Source organism: Lytechinus variegatus, chromosome 1, assembly GCF_018143015.1.
Source record: "Lytechinus variegatus isolate NC3 chromosome 1, Lvar_3.0, whole genome shotgun sequence".
Lineage (NCBI taxonomy): Eukaryota > Metazoa > Echinodermata > Echinoidea > Temnopleuroida > Toxopneustidae > Lytechinus > Lytechinus variegatus.
Genome location: NC_054740.1, coordinates 55601698 through 55628704, shown reverse-complemented (window position 1 = coordinate 55628704; position 27007 = coordinate 55601698). Strand labels below are relative to the sequence as shown.

Genomic DNA, 27007 nt, shown 5'->3' with positions numbered 1-27007 from the left:
ATATATTTGACTGGCCCTCCCGGGGGGATTGCTTTCATCTGCGCATAGGATAAAATCGGAAAAGATATATTGACAACACTGTAAAGTGCTTCTAGAAACTGGTTCAGGAGATTGCATTGAGAATGCTAGCGAGTCAATTGCCTAAACAGGACCCTGTCTCACAAAGAGTTGCGATTGATCCGATCAACCACAACTATGGATTTCCAACAATGTCAACATTCAAAATCCACATTTGTTCAAAATATTTTCTAGATATGATGTATATTCATACATTCATCGTTCTCTTGAAGATTCAGTGTGATTCTTTTTGTCTAGTAAGGAGATTGTGCAAATTTCCTGTAGAAAAATTGTGGTATGGATGGATTTCCATACAGTTGAGATTGATTGGATCAATTGTAATTCTTTGTAAGATAGGGCCCTGGGGGTCTAAGGAAGGTCTTCACCATTCAGATATCCTGGTGACCTTTGACACCAACTACATCATAGGGGTTGATAGAATATGCACTCTACCTTTCTTTGATACTGATCACTCTCATCACATTTCATGACCGTTATTCATACATTTTGATGGAAATGCAAAAAGTATTTTTTAGATGTAGTTAGAATGAATATCTCAGGCGGTGCTGAGAGCTGCATGTAAGGGAAAAATAGTCTAGTTGAATGCCTCTTGAAATTGCAATGCTTTCTTGCATTTTGAAGGTGAAAGTAGTCATCAATCATTCATTCATAAAAACTAGTAATTATGGCCCGAATTTACAAAGGTGGTTCTGAAAACCCAAGGTTGATATGGTTAGATATATTTTATTAATGAGTCCACTGTTTGAAGAGTGGACTCATGAATAGACTCATGTGGATAATCACAGCAACAGGCGTCAATTTGGCGCACTGTCACAAAAAGCGTGCATCAGCATTGGATATTTTTTATTAAACACTGTAAAATAAGCGTAATTTATACGGGAAGTCTGCATAAACCATGGACTCAACCGTGGGTTTTCAAAACTACCTTTGTGAATTTGGGCCTATATGGTTGTATCACCTCACAATGAAAATTATGTTTATTGTTATCCGAAAGGTTGGACCGCACCTAGAGTGGCTGAAACATTAAGACAATAGCAAACGAATGCTGGCATACATTTTTAGAAAGAGAATAAGACAAAACGAATACGTTAGTACTTCAGATATTTCGTTAGCATGCTGTAGTTGGTATATCGATGAACTAGGAAACAAATTGATTTGAGTTATTGTGGTAAAGTTGTGCATGAAACAAGAAGGGCCTTTTGAGTTCTGGCAGTTGGCTCTTGATTATCAATTGGTTAATAATATTTCATTTAAAGTGGAAAACTTTGAAAATGATAAATAGATGTGCCAAGCTTGTGTATCTCTACTGTTCCTTTGTCTCTCTTGTTTTCTTTCTCGCTTTTGTTTTTCTCCTTTCTGTACGCTCTTTATATTTCTTTTCTTCTCTTTTTGTTACACTCTTCTTTTTCTTTTTCTCTGTCTTCTTTTTTAATGCTCTGACCGGGTGCCCGTTTCATGAAACTTATTCCAATAACAACTTTGCAATAACCAGTTTAAAAGCTTCTGAAATCCTTCATTCTGATTGGCTGATGGTAAATTTGTTGTAAAAATTGTGCATTTAACAAGTTTTTATGAAACAGAACCCAGACCTCCCTATCTATCTCTTTTTTTCTCTTTTTCTATCTCTCTCTCTCATTCTCTCCTCCCCTCTGTCTGTCTGTCTCTCTCCCCCTTCTTTATTCCAATCTTTCAAAAGTTTGAAATTAATAAATCGAGACTTACCTTTCTATATGGCCCTCCTCTCCCACGCTATATCTCCTAGGCTGCAGCTGACCCATCACAGGACCCTCCGTCAGGCCTGTCGCGACCTCCGTACGATGTCCAACCGACGCGACGGTACCGCTTCCGTGGCAACACTCACTCCGATAGGCACTCCAACGGTCGGAAGTCAAAGATCACACTCCCGCTCAAGGTAAATGATGATGATGATGATTTTAAATTGCGATGATGTTCAATAGAATTCAATAAGAATTTGTTATCTATCCTGCCACAATTTTTGCTGATTTTGCTGCAAAGTCTGATATGAATTATTGTTCAAGTTGAACATAGTTTTCCTCCTGTGGTGAAGACTTCCTTCGCATTTTATGCATTGATTCCTCTGTCTTCTGGGTCAGTGATCCTAAGACAGTCCTTCGTCTGTATCTTATGATCCAATTCGATCTAATTCCTGTTCAAAAATTCCCTTTCCTGTGTGATGAGTCTAGCACAACCATCTCAGTCAGTCCTTTTTTTTATTTCTGCTCGAAAAATTATTCCAGATCCTGTTTCCGTTTCATCCCATTTTTGGGCCTAAATTGGTTGAAAGATACAATCTATTATCTCTGAGGAACGCTCATAGGGTTATCGATCATGAATTTCCAATTTATGCCAATATCAATGATTATAACATACTAAATAACAACATGCTTTACCTTTTTAGAAAATATTAGAAATGATGATCTAACAATATGATATATCTTTAAGTGATGGTGCAAATTTTTTTTTCCAAAGATGTACTCGAATTTAGATTATTAAAGGTTTCAATTGAAACTGCATGACAGGTCTATACTTCAAAGAATCCAGTATGGCTTGATCAGTGATTTATGGCAAACGTGGATGTATGATATATATCCTTGATCATCTATTAATGATCATGACCTGAGGAAATTCCAGATCTTTGATAAGTAGCAAATAAAGGAGCAAAGTAGCAAATCTTTTCACCCTTGGGATGAGAGAAGCAAGCTATTTAGCCTATGGTTCTGATCTCTTTTTATCTGCCAACGATCCAAACGAGATTTAAGATCAGGTCTTTGTTCGCTTCTGATATGTGTTGTCAGGTCTACCTATCAAAATTCATAGTCCCATACCTGTTTGGTTATGCTGTAATTTTTTGCAGGTCATGTTGTTTGGGGATTTGTAATATATTTCATACCTTATTTAGTATTTAAGTTTTATACAGTGCTGTCACTATAGGACATAACATCTATACGTTTTTGTAAAAAAATATATATATTTTTTTTAACAAAATCATAATTTATTGAGAAAAATCAATGACCAATCAGGATTTTCCTCAAATCAGCTGAAATGTGGTGGCTGTACATTTGTGTAATAGTCCTATATATTATTTCAGTGAATATGACTTATACCAGATCAAAGTTTATTTCTTATCAATCGCTCAACCATAAATCCTGTAAAAGTAACCACAATAAAAAATTTATTTTTATATATATTGCAATTTGTACCTCACACAAGATTTTGACTGAATCAAAAAAGATATCATTACTTACAGAACAATACTTTTCCTAGAAATTGTCTCCATACTCCTATACAGAATGAAATGGGAACATCGCATAAAATCTGACCAACTAAAGTAACTGATTTTGTATCTACTTGAATGTAAATCTAATAGAATCTAGGTATTGGAAATCATTTTAGTGAGGGTTGCTTTTAAACCCATCATATCCCAAACAAATCATTTGAGCACTTGTTACAAACAAAATATGGTATCGCTCAGGAATGATGGGATTAACATTATAGGTGACAGGAAAGGAGGGAAGCCTTGGTAATATATTAGAGATAAAAACAACCAGGGCCCTGTCTTACAAAGAGTTTCAATTGATCCATTCAATCAATAACTATGGACGGCCAGAAATGTCAACATCTATTATGCATGCTTGGTCAAAATATTGTCTAACTATGATGTATATTCTGGCATTAATTGTTCTCTTGAAAATTCACTGTGTTTCTCTTCGTTTACAAACGACATTGTGCAAATTTCCTGTAGAAAACATTATGACACTGATGGCTTTCCATCGAGTTACAATTGATTGGATCAATTGTAACTCTTTGTAAGACGGGGCCCAGGATTGATTTAAAGGTAATTACCAGGCAGGGGTCCTGTTTGTTTATTGGCCTGTATTCTGAAGTCAGGTTTAACTTAGACCACGGTCTAAATCTGTGCGGAAATTTGGGGGAGCCAAAAATTCTGTTTTTATTGCAGGGTGCTACATAACTTTTTAGATTCATTATTCACTTGCCCTGTCGGGAAAGTAAATTTTTTAATAGTTTGAATATGCTTGCCCAAATTTCTATTTCACTTGCCCGAAAAAAATCCTTGAAAAAGAAAAAGTTTTACCTCTTCAAAAAATTTCTATTTCACTTGCCCGAAAAAAATCCTTGAAAAAGAAAAAGTTTTACCTCTTCAAAACGGTTTAAGAAACCATTGACCTTTTTCTTCTCTCTTTTGACATGAACTGATGAACCTTGTTCTTGCATTTATTTTCACAAAGTGATTTTATCTTGCCTGCCATGACCAAATTTAGGGTCGATATATCATATCGACCCTAATTTTGGTGATTCTACTGTGAGAATTTTGCTTGCCCAATTTGGGCAAGTGTTCGGGCATATCTCCTTTCATTACTTACTTATGTGTGAAAATTTAAAAATTTATATTTTTGAAATATTTTATTGCCCTCTCTCTTAATAGCCATTTTCTTTTAAAATGGCCTTTTGAACACTTTAGTGATTGGAAACCAGAAAACTAAACAAAGACCAGATACTAACATTTTCAGCCCATTTCAGGATACAAAAGTGGATTTATATCAAAAATGGAAAAATATGTAGTAACTCATGTGGAATATGGAATAAAAACAAATACCTGGTAAAACATATTTCTATTTGATATCATTCTCATCATATCTATTACGGGGCATGCACATATCATCATCTACATATATTCATTTCAATTCAGATCAAGATCTAATGATGAATTGGAATGGTAACGTGATAACCAATAATTAAAATAGGCTTTAAGCTCATTTCATAAATCTTTATTCTTTTCTAGCATATTTACAATTTTTCCCACATTTGGATGTTTCCTCCTGTAAATCTGTAACTCATGTAATCGAGTGATTCATCACATTTGATTTGCAGCAGTCCTGTTCATCAATACTTTGTCATGAAATCTTTAATTATATTTTTGTGGCCATCGTCCGCACATTTACTTTTTTTTTAAATTGGGGGGGTGATACAATGATTGCTCATACATATGTGATCTTTACTTGGATGATTTGGCTCATTGAATATGCTTTCCACCTGTTTGCGCATGTTTTCATCTTGCCCTGCCCCCCCCCCCCCCCCCCCCCCCCCCCCCGTATCTCTTGCTACCTATTTATCTTTCCCTCAAATTCTCAAATCATATTTAATTCAAAAGAATTGCATTAGTTCCAACTTGGCAAATCTCGATCCTCTACATTTAGACCTTGGCACACAACATTAAAACTTGATTGAATGATTACAGAAATCAATTATAACACCTGTGTTATGATGATAAGTATGCAGGTGTTTTGTATCAGAACATGTTTTGCTATAGCTTAACACCTGAATTTTTCATAATATTCACAGTATCTACATGTATTCTGCCAGTGCTTATAAACAACTTTTGTGATATTTCTTACTTACTGTATATTTTATTTAACAACAAAATTGTAAATACATTTTTTGTTGTATTTTTTTTTATTGTTACGTTAATTTCCGGTAGGTTCCATTGAGAATATATGGATTCTGAATTGTGGGTTATCCTCACATCTACGTATGCATCAATGTATAGCTCAATTTTTATGTAAATTCTTGTGCAATAATGACACCTGTGTCCTCATGAATGGCTTTAAAGCATTTCGAAGACTTCAGAGAAGAAGTACATACAGTGTAATAATTCTTCATGCAGTTTCTCAAGGTCTGATATAAATATTTTTTAGCTTCAAAAGGATTTGAAAATATGTGTAAAATCCTACCACCTGTATTTGCTCAAATACATTCCTGGTATTCAAATGATCACTGCGATATTAACTTTAAAAATATAAACTTACTCTGTAAAATCCAGCCATTGTATTGTCCTAATCCATGTGGCTCTAATTCCTCGGCTCAATGAGATAAAACACTTACACCTTACGATCAATTTGGAGGCCTACATACTAATTGGCCCTTTCTTAGAGTTTACCTCGTATTTTCTGTCTTGTTAGCTTTTCTTATTTCATCATTTTGTCTTGTCCGTAAAGTCCAAACGAGTGAGAGAGAGGGGGAGAGCGACCTAGACAGGATGTCATCATTGCTTCACACTCCATGCCTTATTATTGGGTTAATTTGACAGAAAAATGGTTGTTGATTGATGACCGGTGTGGCTAGCCGGAGTCGGTCGGGTCGGTCCACTCCGCATTGCACCTTCAGATGCTTTCACACGATGGCCGGAGTTGGACAGTGATGGTTAGATGACCATCTTGATCATTCTCAACTCAAACCCTATTCCAGACAGAGTTAAAATTGGGCACAACTCAAGTAATCAACACGACTTGATATACAATCAACCAGGAAAGTGCATTTTGGACAAATTGTGTTTTCTCTGCAATGTGCTCCCCCCCCCCCCCCCCCATTATACACACACAGTGAGCATAGTTGTGCAAAATGGACAAATTCTCCATTTTGTAGCAGTTTCATGTACTTATACATAGGACAGATCTAAATTGACAAATTTACCATTTTCTAGCCGTTATTCAAAATGGCTTGAAAATGGGTACTAAAAAGTTGATTGCTCAAAGCTGTAACAGTAGACTATTTGAGATTGTTCTACTTAGGTCTACATCTCTAAGTTATTATAATCCTTTATGGCTGTATCATAATCATTGTTGTATTACAGGGTGCTACGTAACTTTTTAGAAGCACTTTCCCGGTTGGGCAAGTAAATTTTTAAATAGTTGAAATATACTTGCCCAAAAATCTATTTTACTTGCCCGAAAAAATCCTTTAAAAAAGTTTTACCTCTTCACAAGAAATTATTGTGGTTTTATAAACCATTGAACCTCTTTTCTCTCTTTTGACATGAACTGGTGTACTTGTTATTACATGACTTTTTCCAAAGTGCTTTTATCTTGCCCGCTATGACCAAAATTAGGGTTGATATTTTTTATATGATATTTTAGTCATTCCACTGTGAGAATTTTGCTTTCCCAATTCGGGCAAGTAGTTTGGTCTTTATTTCAAAACACTTGCCTGACTCTTTCTTTTACTTGCCCCGGGCAATCGGGCAAGTGCAACCTGTATTATAGTCAAGAGCCCATAGCGTGGCATAAAAGTCATTAATATGGTAACTTTGCCATTAATCATTTCTTTGAATCCTTGGTTCTTATTGGCTGTCGAGCATAACAAGCAACTTAACAAGTTATAGCAAACTTACAATGATAATAGCTTTTATGCAACAGGGTCCAGAATGGTCAAGAAAGTCAGGTATAAGTCATTGACCGATATGACATTGGAAATTGCACTTGTGTGAAAGCCCCCTTACCTGTGCAAATGAATTGATGATGCACTTTGTCATTACAATTGGGATAAACCAAATGAATTATATCCTTTATTGTAGTGCATTGCTAACCAGGGGGGGGGAGGGCACAGCAAGAATCCACTTATCATATCACATTGAAAGTTAATGTAATACATATTACGTATGGTTCCTTTTTAGCAGGAAATTTCAAATATTTGTTTCTGCGCATTTAGAAAATCTTGTGCATGCTATAAAGTTCACTTTCATTTGAATGGGATTGCAAAATAATATGTTAATGTTGCACTTTGCCAGATAGGCTCTAATACCCTTTTCATAAACCTATCCTCCAATTAGCCGCCTAAGAGTAATGCGGATAATTCAATAAAAATTGCGTTCACAAACTCCGAAAATAAGCCGCATTATTTTTACGAGCGCCCGTCCTGAAATAGGCGGATAATCGTCATGACAACTGGACACGCCCCCTCTGATGCGGTTGTGTTGGAAAAGGGTGACCTTGTGACCGCACCATGGCAATTATCATCCGCATTATTTGGAAATGCATTCATAAACTCAAAATCTTGTCCCGAATAATGCGGATAACTCTGGTCCTCCTCCAATTTTACGACCAAATTATGCTGCTATTAGCAGCATAATTGGGTTTATGAAAGGGGTATAAGGGATAGGCTATGCCTGATCCTCGGCACTGAGTTAGGGGAACTAGAAGGTCTGTGCATTATTTACAGTCGTGGGCTGCACTGTACTATCTTCCTAGTATTCACTGTCAAAAGTTGAAAAATATTTAAATGTTGATTAATAATAATAATAGGCATTTATATAGCGCCATCTATCTAGAAATATTCTATTCCGAAGCGCGTTCTTATTATTATTATTACCCTGGCTTTAGCTCGAGCTGCCTCTCAATGCTCATGCATTCAAAGAATTAACCCTGCCGGGTACCCATTCACCTCACCTGGGTCAAGTGCAGCACAGTGTGGATAAATTTCTTGCTGAAGGAAATTACGCCATGTCTTGGATTCCTGATTATTGCCTGTGATGTGATGCACATTTTATGCCATTCATCGGCCAGTTATGAAAACTAGAGAGTTCATCACAATTTAATTGCTTGTCATTGCTGATACGGTTTATAATTCTTGATGTTTGTTATGTTTGTTATTTTGCTCTCCAGGGGATATGATGAGTACCCGTGGGCTAGCAGTACCCCTCAAGTGAACCATCGAGGTATGGCTACCCCACCCCCATACCGGACACCACCCCACCCTCATAAACATCGGGAGACAAGCTTCAGGTAGGTAGTATAACATTGGAAGCATTCCTCAGATGATTTTCAAATTTCAAATTTTCGAACGACTGTGGTCCTTTCTAGGTAGCTAATTAAGTCCACAAGAAAGGATCACCCGTCATTCATGAGGTCACTCATAACTTAAAGACAGTTTATAGAAGAAGAGGAAGAAGGAGGAGGAGGCGAAGAAGAAGAGGAAGAGGAAGAAGAAGAAGAAGGAGGAGGATAAATAAAAAGATGGGAATAAGAGCATTGTCACATTCAATATAAGGTACTCAATCTACTTAAGATGAAGAACTTGAGGTACATAATAATAAACATCAAATTTCCTTACAACAGCAATAGATAGGTGACTCAGCATGACCAATTTCAACTGACAGAGAACATTCATATTTCCAGACAGAATTAATCCTTCCTCTTTAAATCATGCTTCATTATATTGATTTTTTTTAAACTAAAACAACTTCTGACTCAACACTGTGCATGAAATATAATGGATGAGTACAACTATGTGTAACCATTGCTGTATAAACTTTATTATTGAATTTAAGCATATCCACTCATGAAAATGACAGCTCACAAATCATTGTCAACAATAATCAAGACTTCCATTGTTTTTCTAAACATGATTGACATGATTGACTTTGAAGACTTAGACTATGGATTCATCATGAAATTATGACGACAGATGTTTGCAATTTACAGCTTTTGACTGGAACTCGCGAGAATGGTTGTTTTGAATAATCTTAGATTTATGTAGATTTCATGCATTATCAGTGATTTGTAGATTCATTTGATTTCAGCTTGTTTGGTTTTGATTTTTCAGCTAAATTTCAGAATATTTTAAGTTTTTGTTTGTAGTCTATTTTTCTACAATTTTTTCACCTCATTTTTCTCTCCCAACCCTCATCATTAATGCTTGGTTTAGCACATATGCACTTATAACCAAGAAAGGGCCCAATAACTTTGTCACACTCTCATGTGATAAAGGGATAATGAGGCCTCTGTTTATGTTAATCAATTTGCATGAAGAGTGGGCTTTATTAAAGGACAAGTCCACTCCAACCAAAAGATGATTTGAATAAAAGAAAGAGCAAAATCCAATGTAAATTAAGAAAGTTATGACATTTTTTAAGTTTCGCTTAATTTCACAAAACAGTTACATGCACATCCCGGTTGGTATGCAAATGAGGAAACTAATGACATCACTCAATCACTTATTTCTTTTGTATTTTATTATATAAAATATTCTAATTTTCTCCTCATTGTCCCGTGAAAAAAAAGCTTGTACTTCTCCTTGAACTTGTGGAATTATAATTGTTAAACATTTTATGGTTCAGTCAAGTTGGTCCTTATTGTCAAATCTGGAAAAATATAAATACTGTATAATTCAAACAATGAAAAATAAAAGAAATAGTGAGTGAAGAACATCATCGATTCTCTCATTTACATGTGACTAAATTTTGCATATAACTATTTTGTGAAAAATAAACGAAAATTAATTTTTCTTATTTTACATCCGATTTTGATGAAATTTTCAGCATTATGGTTGTCTGATTTTTCCATATGGATCCACATCAATATTTTTCTAAGGTGGAATTGACCTTCAATGCCTTGACAAAATTGCTTTCTATGACTTGACCCTCCTCAATTTGAATGCTATGAAATTTAGCATGATTAACGCATGAACTGTCCAGAAATTAATGTGTCGGACCTCAGATTCCAAACCACTTTTGTGAAATTGGTTCAAATTGCCCCTCGATGTTCGGTTTCAAGGATATTTTTGTTAAAAAAAGGTTTTGTCACTCGTGGTAGTCCTAGGAAGCATTGAATCCATATGTTAATCCAGCGTTTGTCATCGGCCGTTTGACCGATGGGCTAAGACAGGAAGATGAGATTAGACATGGAGTCTGGTTGCTATCTGTCATCACCATGACGACAGCATCACGTTTTTGGAGGGGGAGATTATCCAGGCATTGGGCAGGATTCATTTTATAGGGTTTTTTTTTTTATTTTGTATCAATGCTTTTAGCAAAAGGTCAATAATGTAAATAATTTGGAGAATCATCGAGCAATCCAATCATGTGGAGTGACCATTGAATTTTCTGTTGAAATTCAAATTTAACATTGTTTCATATCTAGCGCCCTCTCTCAGTCATAGTTGTATTGAAATAAAGGCTCTCTTAGTGTATTTTGTTCAAATCTAGTGATTAGGTATCATAGGCTACAGACACATATCCTAAATGTTTAACCTATAACATGATTTGGAATAGGTTTTATATAAAAAAATACCAAATATATAGTTTTTTTTTTTTGGGGGGGAGAGGGGGGAGTTTAGATTTAGAATAAATGATCTTGACCCATATGCCAGTGGGTTGTTTCATGAAGCAATCTTGTCAGTGCTTCCCTGGTACAAATTTGCTCTCGGCCAATCACATTTAAGCATTTCAGGAGCTTATAACAGTTGTCAGTAAATGATGCAATCTTGACCCATAATACCAGTGAGGTGTTTCACGAAGCCATTTTGTTAGTGCTTCCCTGGTACAAATTTGCTCTCGGCCAATCACATTCAAGCATGTGATGCCCCCAGGAACGTATTGAGGATAAGAGGGAGTATACTTGGAAGGATCAGATTAGTGAGTGAGGGAAACGAGCGATGGATTGCGCAATCTACTGATTGTTTTCTCCTCTGTCCTTTTGCTTAATCTGCCCTAGATCTTTCACTCTTCGGCACTAGAGATTGACTAATTACGAAGAGCTCGGCGTAGAAGTACTCCATTCTAACCCTCCACGGGACATGACAAATATATGCGAATTCAAGGTGTTTTTGCCACTGCTGCTTCTCTTTAGATAACAAATTTGCCTGAGGCTTTTCTTATGTAGCAACATAATACCTTGCATCTGTATATCCAGTGAGGAAATGCGCTATTTATATATACACAGTTTGTCATGTTTTGTAAGAAGTAGGGCATGATCAGTTTCTCATATAATGCTTTCTCTTTCTTTCTTTTTTCCTGACAGTTAAGGGGAAGTTCATCCTGAGAAGGATTTATTGTAAAATAAAATAGCAGAAAAATAGTAAAAAAAATATGGGTGAAGGTTACAGGAAAGTCCATCAAAGATTTGAAAAGTTAGTAAGAAACTTTATTTCTTGATTTGTGACATTGTATATATGCGAGCAGCTTCCCCATATATTGTATAGTAAAAAGTCAGTGAAATGTCATTTTCTGGAAAAAAAGGTTTTTTTTGTACCCATAATATATCAAAATATCAATCATTTCACATCCGCTCCTGAAAGAAAAATAAGATTAGTCATTATGAACAAATTGAAATTTATGCATTTTACTTTACATACCATATAGGGGAGCTGCTGCTTTCATATGACATCACAAATCCAAAACTTTAAATTCTAAACTTTCTTAGATTTTGTTGTCTTCAGATAAAGCTGTATTTACTTTGGGAAATCTTAGCATTATTCATTATTCCAACTTTTGTTCCATTGACAGATGAATTGAAAGAATGTGATGCTGTGTGAAAGATGGAGTAAAAAATGTAACATTTGTGGGCAAACTTTTAAAATTAGAATGTCAAAATTCTACAAAGTTAGTTGGTATTAATAATAATAATAATTATACTTGCTTATACAGTGCCTAAAACTTACTTTGTCAGAAGTCTCTAAGCGCTCTACAGTATATGCAGCATAATTACCCTGACTTTAGCAGTGCAGCTGTTACGCGCGCTGCGTTTCAAGGAATAAATTCCTGCCAGGTACCCATTTACCTCACCTGGGTTGAGTGCAGCACATTGTGGATCAATTTCTTGCTGAAGGAAAGTACGCCATGGTTGGGATTCGAACCCACGACCCTCTGTTTCAGAGTCCGGAGACTAATCCACTAGGCCACAACGCTCCACATTAACCATCTGGTCTGGGAATCACAACAAATGAATGGGACAAAGGATATTCAGGTTGCAATCTCCTTGTTTAGTTTTTGTATTTGAATGTCCGAAGCGCCTTTTAAATGATAATGAAGAAACTGATTAACCAATAAATGCACATTCTCACAAGAGTCATTCTATTTAAAATTGTATAATGTTCACTACACACAGCAAGCTTAGGATGTACAATAACCAATTAAAATAGTCCACATTATTTAATAGCTATTGGCTAGACTTGGGCTAGAACTAGATTATCTACATTCAGTCTTTGGTCTTACTTTCTCCTTATATCCTTTTTATGTTCTGTGTACTCTCAATGTTATTTTTTTTGTAATCCATGGACTAGTGTGTTAGGCTGTTAGCAACATAATGTACATAAAGCAATCAATTTTAATAGCAAAGTAAGTTTGGTATTTTTTCAAAATATAAAAAATGATTTCAAATAAATTTATTGATAAATATGATCTTGAGTACATGTTGTATGACTGACACAAAAACATAGGGGAAAATATGAGGAAAAATCCTATTTAAGAAGCTATCTCTCATTCCCTTTCCTTTCTTGTTACATAACTAAGGAACTTGCATTTTCCAGTATTTAAAAAAAGTTAAATAAAATCATGCAAAGATCATGGCTAAAAGATGATTAATGAATAATAATCAAATGATATCAAAGTGTAATTGTGAATTATGTGTCGGTATTTGTTTTTGTTTTTCTCTATTTTAATTGTTGCATTAAAAGAATAAGTAAAAAAAAAAGGTAATTGAATAGTCTTAAAGCTTGATGGACAGTTGTCAAAGCTGCTTTTAGAATGATCATGTTTTTTCGCCTAATTTTGATGTGAACACTTTACTTTGGCCTCTATTCTCTGTGTCAAACCTGTGTCTATGATTACTATCTAATTACCCTTTAACTTTGCTATTACTGCTGTAGGCTAAGGAACTGACTACCTTAAGTGTTATATCTGACTCAGTTTATTCTAACAATCTTACATCTGCTACGTATTGTCTACTTTCACAAAGATGCCCTATTTGTTGTCTTATCGCAACACATCTTAAGATGTCATATCACGCCCCCTTCCTTCTTTCCCAAATTGAAACTTACGATACGCATTACATAGTTTCGGTCTGTGCATCTGTGAGTTTGTTTATACTGTCATTTTATACAGTAGAATCACTTTTCTACAATTATGGTAATTATCTTTGTCATAGTTAGGAAGATAATGCTCTTTGTTTTTGATGGTGCACAAATTTTATCAAGATGTTCCTTTTTTAATGAATTCCTTTGTGTTTGGGCCAATTGATCTGATATCACCATCTTTTGTTAATTTCACCATTTTGAATAACTTTCACTTTCATTTAGGAAAAACTTCTCTTTATCATCAATAATCTCATCAATTTCAAATAACAAAAACAATATATAGGCCTACTGATTATTAGATTTGATTCATTATTCTGGAGAGAAATGGGTAGTCATACAAATATTGATAACTTCTAAAGTCTTAACAGTATGGGGATACCATTAACCCACATAGATCTTGATACTGACTGCTTGGCTTATGAAGTTCTTGCCATTCCTATCTGATCTAAAAAATTGTAATTATTTTTAATTAGTAACTTATTCAGTGACTTTCATCTTTAAACCCTGGACATGTTACTGAGGGCCTTTTCACTCGTGAATCTTGAATCATCATTTTATTGATGATTGCAATTCGTCTTTAGAATTATCGGACCCTTTACACACTCACTCGAAAACTGTGATTCGAATTCCCGAGCAAAGGCGGTATGTGTCCTTGGTGACTTGTCAATCAAAGCACTGCATCGATACAATGAATGCATGACAATTGTATTATCTACGGAAGTGCTTGAAAGGACACGTAAGCCCCACCCCCAAAAAAGATGTTTTGGAGGTCAAGCCTTTCACACAAAATTTGTACTGTAATCTGATTGAAACTGGAATTCACCTGTGGAGTAGAATTCGAATATGTGATTGTGATTAGCGTTCGTGGTTCTGGTTTGGTTGCACACGTGCTAAAAATTTGTCATTAGCCTTATTTTTCACTGGAATCATTCAAATTACGATTTTTTTTTACCTTGTGAAAGGGCGGTAGCTGGCTTTTTAAAGCAATTTTTTATTCGTTGGTGGCCATCGGGTCATCTAGTGTGTGTGGTCGGCTGAAGAATCTTTAATACCAGTGATTACACCTTCCATCCTGCCTAGACATATCTTGGTCAGTTGGGTATGCCTTAATCCACTCTCACTTTTGATATAGAAACTACAAATAGAAGAATTGATTCTATCATACCAAGATAAGATCATTACTTGTAATTTACACCAACGTGATGACATTTGATACTCCGTCTCTACTCGTGTAATTGTAAGAAAAGTTGATGTCTTGTAATTTGATCCTCGCATTTTTTGTTTTGTTTGGGGCGGTTGATGATATGTTTGTGTGTTCAACAAGAGTCTGGGCTAGACCCAGATCTCTCGGCTCTACATCGAAACTAGACCATCGCAGGATTAATCCTCGTCCCCCAGTGCTCTAGAAAAGACGTGCCAATTCTTCATTCATCCTCCTCTTGTCCCCTTTAATTTTTACAGACAGCTTGATTTTGTATACTTCTCTCTTTTAACAAAGTTGCTGGTCAGTCATGCTTCATATCTCAGGCCATGGTAGATCGCATGACCAGTGGTGATAGGATGGATTTGAAATGGATTTCAGATCTAATCGTAATAATATCATATTTTGTCTTATACTTGCATTGGGGGCATAAAGGCACCGCTTCTTTTACAGTGTTACCAGTGACAGCAATATGGAACATTGTGATGTACATACAATTCACAGTACAATCAAACATTTTATGTATTTATGATAAAAAATGGGTAAATTTCATAAGAATTCTTGTTATTTTGTAATAAGATTTCTAGACCTTGATATGTATTTCTGTTTAATGTAAACATATTTTCATGATGAATGTGCAGTGTGTTTCGGGTGAGAGGTGATCAATTATCGTTGGAGGGGCCTTGTTCGGTGCTCATTTGTTCTTTGCTGCTGCATGTGTCGGTGGCGGAACGGATGGGTGTAGGTTATGGCCACTCTAGGATCAGTTGCCTTTTGTTTGAAGCGCCCTGTAGGCCTATATTTTGTACAAAATTATGTTATGTGGGTATGATATGCTTGGTATTATGTCAATTATATCATTGTTAAAATGTTTATGCAAATATATGTCCTGTCGGAGGGAAATAAAAAAAACTTGAAAAAAAAATTTATGTATCTATGTATTTTATCATGAAACTTTTGCTGAAAGAACAGATTTCTTGTAGATGTAGATCAAATTTCTTTTTTTTTTAATCTTAACAGTCAAATATCACCAAAGGTCTAAGCTGATGATCAAACATCTATATACAAGAATCTTCAGCAGTGAAGGAAACGGATTATTCTTTAGCAAAACAAGAAGAAGAAACAAAATAGTTTGAATCCATCAACATGCGTACAAGAGTAAAATTGCATTTGCTTGGTTTATGTATGAATAAAATTTATCATCCGAAATCTGTAGACTAGCTTAGCCAGGGTAAAGGCCTGGTCACACCGCCGGAGCGTTGTTGAAGTGGTAGGGAGAGAGGGTCGAATTTCGCTCACAAATTGGGGGAAAAAATTGAAAACAAACAAAAAACAATCGAAATCGAAAATGGTGAATGGTAGCGAGCAGTGATGATTTTTTCTCATCGCTCCACGACCACTCCAACAACGCTTGGGCGGTGTGACCAGGCCTTAATATAGGAGCTCCTTGAGCACCTAACGAGGTGAATTTGTGAGCAAAAAATACCCTTTGTTATCATTATTTGATATTGAGGTTTAAGGATATTGATATTTCTGTAAATATTTGTATCTTGATTTATCTTTTGATATGAAAGCCTATTATGAAATTTTTTCTCTCTTTTTTTCCTTGCAGTAACCAAGCATCAGACAAGAGACGATTATCCGAACCATCGAATGCTAGAGGTAAGAAGTGCAACGCTCTTTTTAATATTTTTATTTTTATTGATAATAGAAATAGTTAGATAGAATGACTTCAGAGCACAATAAGTTGCTGTACTAGTTAGTGGGTTGAATTTTTCAATTTTTACTGAATATGGTACTCACGTCAGTGAAAATTGACATTTTATATTTTGGGTGTGTTTTTCTACTAATGTGCAATGGAAGCTTCATTCTGTAACTCAATAGTATACAAATAATGAATGTTTATGAGTGCAATGGACAGAATATTTTATGAGGTGAAAGATGAAATGATCCATTCAATGAGGCGTAGCCGTGTTGAATGGATCATTCATTCATTTCATCTTTCATCGAATTAAGTATTCTGTCCATTGCACGAATGAAAATAACATTCATTGTTTTGTTTATATGACACCTAAAAATAGATTCTTTTTCATATGAAATAATATGCTTATGCAGTGCGAGCTTGGTCTGTTGACTATCACGTAAATACAACTTGCGCGCTGCAAAGTGGTGCCTGCAGTCTGGGTGAGCTCATGCAATGGACAAAAGCGTACGGATCCAAAATTGCACGATGAATGGATCTAAAATTGCACGGTTAATGACGCCATTGTAAAACCGGCTGAATGATCGATATCGACCAACCAATCAAATGACAAGGATCTATCTAGGTATCATGTAACAATTTATATACATTCCGACCAATGGTATTTTATATAGATCCCAATAGCAATTTACAGGAACTTTCTTAACACAACCATGGCAATATGTTATTTTTTCACATTCTGTGGTGTAGTTTTTTTTTCATTTTTTGAAGGGCCCGATATTTGACTACAAAAATGGTCCATAATTGATTCTTGCAGAAAATATGAATACATTAAAATGAAATTAACCATCAATAATGCATCATTAAACAGCCTTTGAAACTTTCCATTACAAGCCCATAACAGACTAACATTTTTTTTTCAAATCATCTTTTTTCTGTACTTACATAGATGTAGATGTGTTAAATGATATGGTTTTCCACAACTTTAATACTAACCATCTAGATTTACCTTGTATTTCAAAGGACGCAAGCATCGAGCTGGACCCCAATCTTCAATCCTAACTCTTTAACAAGTAAAAAATCTCAAAATAAACACATGTATATAAAAAGCATGAACACTTTTTATTAATCATTTATTTTATTTTTCATGAAGTTAATTTGTTCTTGGAGCCCTTTTTGATAAAATTTTATTTCATTATTTTTTGTGTTTTCAGATGAAGTTTTTTAGCAATTATTGAACTTTTTATTTTGCCCTTGCAAGCTGAACCAACAACGTTTTTATATGTATATATTTTTTATTGTTGTATTTTTTCACCTTTCTCCATTTCCTTTTCTCTCTTCATCTCCCCCCCCCCCCCTTCCCCTTTCCCTTTGATTTAATGTGTGTGTATGCATTTGTTTGTATTCCTCAAGTTCTTGCAATAATCTTGTTTTATTGTAAGTTATTGTTTGTTTACATCATTAAGATCATATCTCATTTGATTTGCTGATCTTTTTTTCTTCTCCTTCTTACCCCACATCACCCCCCCCCCCCCTCTATCTCTAAACAAATTTGTAACATCACTATTTCCTTCTGTTTCTTTTGCATCCTCTTAATCTTTTCTCCTCTTTTATCATTGTTTTCATTTTCAATGTTGTGTTTGGAATGAGAGTACTGTTTATGTACACCGTTATATATGTTATTTGTATATTTTTTTGTATGTTTGTTTATGTGTTTACTGTCAATTCTATTCATATATATTGAATTTTTCATGAATTATATTGTGTGTGATTGTGATTGTTGTTTTGTGATTAATTGTAATTTTGTTATCCATGAATGTTAGTCAATTTTGTCCATTTCGTTTAATCACTTTTCTTTCTCTAATTTTCAAGCCTTTCTTTCCCATTCTAACCAATTCTCTGTCCCTTTACAGATTTTCAAAAATATATTCTACACAGCTGGAATAAACGGCTGATATGATTTTCATATTTTTGTATTTCCTGCCCAATTTTCAGGTGGAGAGTTACCCTCTATGCGCCCTGTGCCACCGTTCATGGGAAGCACCACATCAGATCGAGGAGCACCACGCCCAAGACATGTCTGAAAGGGTCCCGTCTATCGCACTGTCACAGCATGCTCATTTATCAGGTTGTTCACATTGGTGTGAATGATAGTTGATACTCATAAATCTGATGTTCGGATCACTTTTATTTATTAGATGGTGGACATATCACACGGCTAATCTTATGCACATCAATTGATGTTATGTAGTTGTCTTTGTAGTTGTTTATAGAAGAGGCAAAATAGACATGATTATAGTATTATTAGGCTTGTAAGGTTATAGAGGCAACACATTTTTTAGAAGTGTGCTTCAGTCATCTCAGAAAGCCGAAGTATCAAATTTGAGTTTTTGTGCATATGCCTTTCATTGATTACAACATTTATTTTAGATATTGGACATTTTCAAGGAAATAATTAGATGATATATCAATGCTCTGTCCTTCCCACAAGATTATCAGTGGTCAATTTATGATCATTTGATTGTGTGTCGACCCAATAATAATAATAATGATAATAATAAGCCACAAGATCCTCAAATTCTGGCTTTCTACATGTTTCAATTCCCAATAACTCATGGGGAAGGTTTTGATCCTGCTGGACCTACCCTGTGGAACTCACTTCCACAGGTTTTCAAAAATGTCCTTTCAGAGCAACCTGGGGCCGATTGCACGAAAGGGTCTTTCCAAGGACCGTCTTTCGTGTCGCCCATCTTTTATGAAAAGCTGTATGGGGGATATTTCTGAAATGTATGATAAGCAAATGAAATTCTTTAGCCAGCATTTAAATCAATTTGTATACGATTTAATGATATATCACATCATTTTATAAACAAAGATTTTGTTAACTTTAACGGATGAATAAAATGTGTTTGCAGGTAATTTATTTAAAATGCGTTTCACATGGCGCATCATAATAAATGGGCGACACGAAAGACAGTTCTTGCAAAGACCCTTTCGTGCAATCGGCCCCTGAAGACTTTGGGGTTTTTCAACATGCATTTGAATGACATTTTCCTCTCTCTCCTCCTCCTTTTCTTCTTTTCTCTCTTTGTCTTTAGATGACTCTTTAAAGTGTAAATGGCCCTATAGAAATATCATGTATTATTGTTATTAATTGATTGATTTTATACATCAGTTATAATATAACAGGTACAAGTATATTGTTAAAGGTCAAGTCCACCTCAGAAAAATGTTGATTTGAATCAATTGAGAAAAATCAGACAAGCACAATGCTGAAAATTTCATCAAAATCGGATGTAAAACAAGAAAGTTATTACATTTCAAAGTTTCGCCCTTTTTTAACAAAATAGTTATATGAACGAGCCAGTTACATCCAAATGAGAGAGTCGACGATGTCACTCACTCACTATTTCTTTTGTTTTTTATTGTTGTCTCACCTGCGAAGCAAAGTGAGACTATAGGCGCCGCTTTTCCGACGGCGGCGGCGGCGTCAACATCAAATCTTAACCTGAGGTTAAGTTTTTGAAATGATGTCATAACTTAGAAAGTATATGGACCTAGTTAATAAAACTTGGCCATAAGGTTAATCAAGTATTACTGAACATCCTATTAGAGTTTCATGTCACATGACCAAGGTCAAAGGTCATTTAGGGTCAATGAACTTAGACCATGTTGGAGGAATCAACATCGAAATCTTAACCTGAGGTTAAGTTTTTGAAATGTCATCATAACTTAGAAAATATATGGACCTAGTTCATGAAACTTGGACATAAGGTTAATCAAGTATCACTGAACATCCTGCATGAGTTTCACGTCACATGACCAAGGTCAAAGGTCATTTAGGGTCAATGAACTTTGGCCGAATTGGGGATATCTGTTGAATTCCCATCATAACTTTGAAAGTTTATGGATCTGATTCATGAAACTTGGACATAATAGTAATCAAGCATCACTGAAAATTTTGTGCAAGTTTCAGGTCTCATGATTAAGGTCAAAGGTCATTTTGGGTCAATGAACTTTGGCCGAATCGGGGGTATCTGTTGAATTACCATCATAACTTTGAAAGTTTATTGGTCTAGTTCATTAAACTTGGACATTAGAGTAATGAAGTATCACTGAACATCCTGTGCGCGTTTCAGGTCACATGACCAAGGTCAAAGGTCAATGAACTTTGGCCGAATTGGGTGTATCTGTTGAATTACCATCATAACTTTGAAAGTTTATGGATCTGATTCATGAAACTTGTACATAAGAGTAATCAAGTATCACTGAACATCCTGTTCGAGTTTCAGGTCACATGATCAAGGTCAAAGGTCATGTAAGGTCAATGAACTTTGGCCATGTTGGGGTTTTTTGTTGAATAACCATCATATCTCTGTAAGTTTATTGGTCTAGTTCATAAAAAAGGGAAATAAGAGTAACCATGTATCACTGAACATCTTGTGCGAGTTAGAGTAGTATTCAAAGTGAGCACTGCTGCTATATTAAACCGCGTGATGCAGGTGAGACGGCCAGAGGCATTCCACTTGTTTGAATTATACAATATTGCAGTTATTACGAATTTCAATGATTGGGACCTGCTTGCCTGAAGCACAAAATGTTAAAATAATGAAATTCCACGTGTTCAGGGAGTAATGAAACTTCATTTCACATGACAATGAAGAGAAAATAAAAACAATTCATATTTCATATAATAAAATACTAAAGAAATAGTGAGTGATGTCATCAGTTCCCTCATTTGCATACCGACCGAGATGTGCATATAACTGTTTTGTGAAATGAAGCGAAACGTCCTAACTTATTTTACATCCGATTTTGATGAAATTTTCAGTGTTATGCTTGTTGAATCTTTCTCTTTTTATTCAAATCAAGTTTTTGTTGGGATGGACTTGTCCTTTAAGTATCAAAATGCCACAACAGGATAATACGAAAGCTGACATTGCTTATTTCCAATGGGGTCCTCAAGCATATTGTTGTTGTTGGTTGTGGTTGGTATCGTTGATGTTACTATATAATTTATAACTTAAGTAATATGTTTGGTCTTTGTTAACATTTATAGCTTGATAGACAGTTTAAAAAGTTTGTGCAGGGTTAGAATAGTCACCTTGGTATAGAAATTGAATATATGCATTTGCTTGCCACATGAATAGGCTGAATGATGTTAGCTTTCAGTACTAGTGCAATTAAGGTTTATTATTAGTATTTATCGTAATAATGTAGTATATATTTCATTTATTGTATATTTTGCTCAGTGGGTTTGAGGGAGATGTGAAATACAAGACATGTATGCTTCTTTACTTTCTTTTAGGCATTTGTCCAAGGAAATCATAAAATGAATCGTAAGTTGAATCATAAATCTTATGAATTAAAATTTTTCTGATTTTAGTGACAGAATTTCTGGACGGATAAAGTGCATTTGAAAAGATTCTTAGATTTTTGTTTATTTTACAAGAAAAAAATCCTCAAAAACTTAAAATTGTCATTTAATCGCCATTTAAAGAAATAAAGGAAATTCTGCTTTCATATGATGGAATGTCACATGAATGTGAGATGGGTATGACTTTAAATGGAGTTAGAAACATATATTTCAGGATGTTTACATCAATGCCTAGTTGTGATAAGTGAATTTGAATAGAAAGTAAATAGTGGTGATGCACTGTCTGTGTTCATATTTATTCATTTTTACACATATTGATTAATTTGATGTCGTGAAGAATGTATTCAATGTTAAAGCCTAACTTAAGATTTGGTAACCCCAAAAAAGTGCATGTCATTTTCAATTTCGTTACAAGATTATATCAGTGCTTGTGGCCCAAAATGTTTGTGGTGTGAAAGACTTACACCCAAAATATGTTTAATTGGATGAATTTACTGATTTTACATCAGAATTTTATTTGAACTTGGTTGCATATGTCTTAGACACCATTCTCATTATGCTTTCTAGAAATAGTTTACTGGAAACTGGTTCGGGAAACCAGTTTGGAAGATCGCTCTGCTAGCGTTCGCACTTGATCACACTAAAGTGGTTTTCAGAATCACTGTCAGCGGGGTGACACGTTTCGCGAGAAATTCAAAACCGCAGCGTAGGCATTCTACACACAGTGTGTGGGATAGCCTGCTCAAAATGTACGAAAATCACTTCTCGAAGAATGGTTGTGTCTTTACTTACACTAAAACCAGTTTAACGAGGCAAAACGATCTTAAAGGTGGTTTCTGAACCAGTTTGGAAAATCCCTTCGACCATTCTCATTACATGTTAGACTAGTTTCCAGTAAACTAGGTTTAGGAAGTTTTTTGTTATGTTCATATAAATCACCTTTTCAAGCATGGGATAGGCTGAAAAAATTCAGGATATAATCTTTGTCAGTAGCTTTCTTATATTCAATTTCTTCCTATGTAAAGCTTATGCTGTTGTTTTGAAAAAGAATAAAAACATTACCGAGAAAGGACACTACATTTTTAGGTGGTCTGTCTTTGACAGATCACCTCTTAATTTCGTCAGGATTTTTTTTATTTATTTTTAACGATTTTCTTGTCGCCAAGTTATCTCAAAATAGACTTGATCAATTTCATTGAATTTCATGTCATTTATAGGATCTGTCATGGACACGTCAAAATAAGCTTTTCAAGGTCATCAGGTCATGATGACGTCATCTAGGCGCCATTTTGTAAAATCACATTATCAATGATATCTCCATTATCAATTATAAAAAATCAATCAAATTAACATCACATCAACTTCAGGTCAAGGGTCATCAGGTCATGTCATCAAAGGTCACCTTGAGGTCACGACGCGCGCGTACGCGCGCGTCAAAATTTCAAATTGCTCAAAATCATTTTTTGACCAAACGAGAGTACGTTTCAGGTCATTTTAAGCATTTCAAAATTTTGCGCGCGCGCTTTCGCGCGTAACGCCTTAACGCAACGCAGAAACACCGTTTTTTTTACATCTTTGCATTGATAATAAAATTCTGAACAATTTGATACCTTGATCAACCTTCTACGACCACTAATAACGAAATTAACACCCGTTAAAGTTTGCAGCACGTGTGCGCGCGAGCTCTCACTATAGGCCATATATGGGCGAAAACATGCCTATTGAAAATTCACTGTAGCTCTTTAAATAGTCCATTGACCCCCAATTTTTTTTTCATATATCGATAGAGTATGAGTTGTACATTTGATTTCATGTCACCATTGTCCCTAAATTATATCGTGACGTCATCAAAATGGCGCCTAAACTCAAAATTTCATTTTTTCAAAAATGACGTCATCAAATTTATGCAAATTTGGTTGTAACTTCTCGAATATAGATCGTTTTTCGCCCAGATTTCGATATGTTGTAGTTTAGAATGTACTCTTTCTCCTCAGTTAACATGAATATTCGTTTTGAGAAACGCATCATTGCGTAAAACAGCGATGAAAAGAGGCATGTCATTTTTCCTCATTTTGCGTGTAATCTCTATGGGACATGACTTTTTCTCAAAACCAGATTCGACATTCCTCTATTTCGTGAGCCATATCTCCATTTTTTCTTGTCAGTTTTCTTTAAGCTTTTAGTATGTTGTAGCTGAGATTCTAAGCTTTCGCAAGTGTGCCCTTCATTTTTTGATCAGATGCCGAGATCATGCCCGTATTTCACTTGCAAAATTGGACTTGTAATTCTTAAAATTGCTTACGTGTATTCTCTATGGGGAATATCGTGGCTTTGACTGCTTTCTAAAGGGCGCGGGTTCGAGTCCTGGGGTGAACAAGATGAATTTTTTTTTCACTTTTTTTTCTTTTTGCCGCTTCTTACATGATCCTTTATGATAATTTAAAGGTATAAAAGTTTAAATTTAGCAAGATAAAACAGATTATAATTACTTTTTTCATATCACATGTATTTTGCGTGTAATCTCTATGGGACATGACCTTTTCTCAAAACTAGATTCGACATTCCTCTATTTCGTGAGCTATATCTCCATTGTTTCTTGTCAGTTTTCCCTGAGCTTTTAGTATGTTGTAGCCGAGATTCTAAGCTTTCGAAAATATGCCCTCCATTTTTTGATCAGATGCCGGGATCATGCCCGTATTTCGCTTGCAAAATTGGAATTGTAATTCTCAAATTTGCTTACGTGTAATCTCTATGGGGAATATGCTAGCTCAATGGATAACGCATTTGACGTGTTCGTCCGTATTGCTGACGTGTAGGTCCGTGTTGCTGACGTGGTGGTCCGTGTAGCTGACGTGTAGGTCCGTGTTGCTGACGTATTGGTCCGTGTTGACGACGTGCTCTGCCGGCATGATCCGTGTAGATCCGTGTGAAGCTGCCGTGTTGATGCCGTGTTCACAGTTATCTGGGGCAAAACTATCCCGGACCTCCCCGGATCATGCCGGCATTGCCGTGTTGATCCGTGAGGTATAATCATCTATCTTGTATGTATCTGTTTGAAGATGTATGTCTGACGATTGTCATCACCACATCAATAATCACATTTAGTAATGGTCAAAACTTATTCTTAGGATGTCTACGATCAAGATTATCAATGATATCTAAATGATTTATTTCATACATCAGCAGACACTGAATGACAAATCATGACAGACCACCTAATTCGTCCGCATGACGAATTAAATTCTAGTTAAAATTAAAATCCTCCCTGCCAGAAAAATGCTTCATTTAAATTCTAATGGGTTAAAAATGCATTCAGTGACTACTGCGCTTTTGTAATATTGTAATGTTGGATGATGCTCGAGTACATCACACTACTAACCCTTTGCCAAATCTATAGACAGGCTTTTGAAGAATGAGGAAAGTGGAATCCAACCCAAATAAAAATTTGTTTTTAGAGGAAAAAGAACAAGACAAGTCAATAGGTGAAAGTTTTAACAATATCGGACAAAAAATAGGAAATAAATTAATTTTCATAAGTTGTAAAATTAGTAATCACTTCAAATCAGCCGCATATGTGAGGTCATAGTCATGTAATGCAAGGACTTGGAATTGAAATTAGATTTTTTCATATAATAAAATACAAAAGAAATAGTGAGTGGATGTTATATCAGTCTCCTCATTTGTATACCGACCAGGATGTGTATGTAACTATTTTGTGAAATTAAGCAAAACTTTAAAACTTTCTTATTTTACATCCGATTTTGATGAAATTTTCAGTGTTGTTTGTTGGATTTTTTTTTTTTGTTGGGGTGGACTTGTCCTTTAATCAATTAATTGGGGGGAGGGGCATTCAAAGGAATGTAATATTGGTCTTGGTCCTTACTGCAAACCATTCATATTTAAAATGACTACATGTATTGTATTCAATAAGATTAAATCTTTGCTGCTCAAACTGGAACAATTGTGTCATTGTTTGATTTGTATTTGTGATATTTTTTTTTACAGTTTGCTTCAAAGACTAATTTTCCACACAAGATGGTTCCTCTACATATTACCTTATTACTTGATAAAAAGAAAACTAATGCAAGACAGGAGTGAATTTGTGAAGCCAACTCATATAAAAATTGATTTTTCAGGTTAAAGCATTCAGGACATGTTGCATTTTTTTAAATAGCGCAGATAATATCAGTCTAGATCATCCAGAGTAAAATTTTCAAAAAAGCATGGAGGAAAATTCAATTTGGGGGGATTTTGAAAACTATCATTGTGCATACATCACATGTTCAGAAACCTTTTATCCCCTCATCATTTATCGAGCATAAGACAAGAATTTGTTAGTAGGGCAAAGCAAATGTTAGTTTGTGGGGCTGTTTTTTCAAGAGTAGATTTTCAGGCTTGTGTTTCTATTACTCGTCTCCTCCCCCCCCCCCTCTCTATTACCTCACTCTCATACTTTCATTCTGATTCTCTCTCCAACACTCGTCTCCATTTGTTCTATCCACTTTCTCTGCATTCACTCCTCTCATGTCAGGGTTCCCAGCTTTTCAAGAAAAAAATTCCCTGATGAAGTTTAAAAATTCCCTGATAATTATTTAACCCCATTCCCAGTATCACATGTTTTCTTAGTTGTTGCAGTGAATTGCATGTATTTTCAGTATAAAACCAATAATGTAAAACTAATTAGTACCACCATAACCAGTCATTCAATGGATGTTGTTTTGAAATGCAACAAAATATAACTGAAGTCTGACTACCATGCTTTGGACTTTTGGGCTGATCAAAATTCCCTGATTTGAGGTATTTTTTTATCAAATTCCCTGATTTTTCCCTGTCTGGATGAAAGAAAAATAATTTTCCCTGATGGGCTGGGAACCGTGCATCTATATGCCTTTCTTCTATCCTTATTTTTTCCCTCTATTGTAAGACAAGAAATATTTCTATTGAAAGATACAATACAAACAAGTGGACCGCTTCTGGCAGTCTC

The 27007-nt window shown here is 35.2% G+C and overlaps 1 protein-coding gene across 2 annotated transcripts in view; it reads left to right on the top strand.

Annotated features, from left to right (window-relative positions):
• Positions 1–19779, top strand: part of LOC121417447 (epsilon-sarcoglycan-like) — an 86668-nt gene extending 66889 nt beyond the window's left edge. The window contains exons 9-13 of one of the 2 annotated variants that reach the window (XM_041611172.1): positions 1841–1990; positions 8556–8675; positions 16557–16606; positions 17670–17719; positions 18642–18722. In XM_041611172.1, the coding sequence (XP_041467106.1) occupies positions 1841–1990; positions 8556–8675; positions 16557–16606; positions 17670–17716 (367 nt within the window). In that variant the 3' untranslated portion in view covers positions 17717–17719; positions 18642–18722. Of the gene's footprint in view, positions 1–1840; positions 1991–8555; positions 8676–16556; positions 16607–17669; positions 17720–18641 lie in introns of both variants that reach the window. The other variant, XM_041611165.1, reaches the window with a different exon arrangement.
• Positions 19780–27007: the final 7228 nt, after the last annotated feature.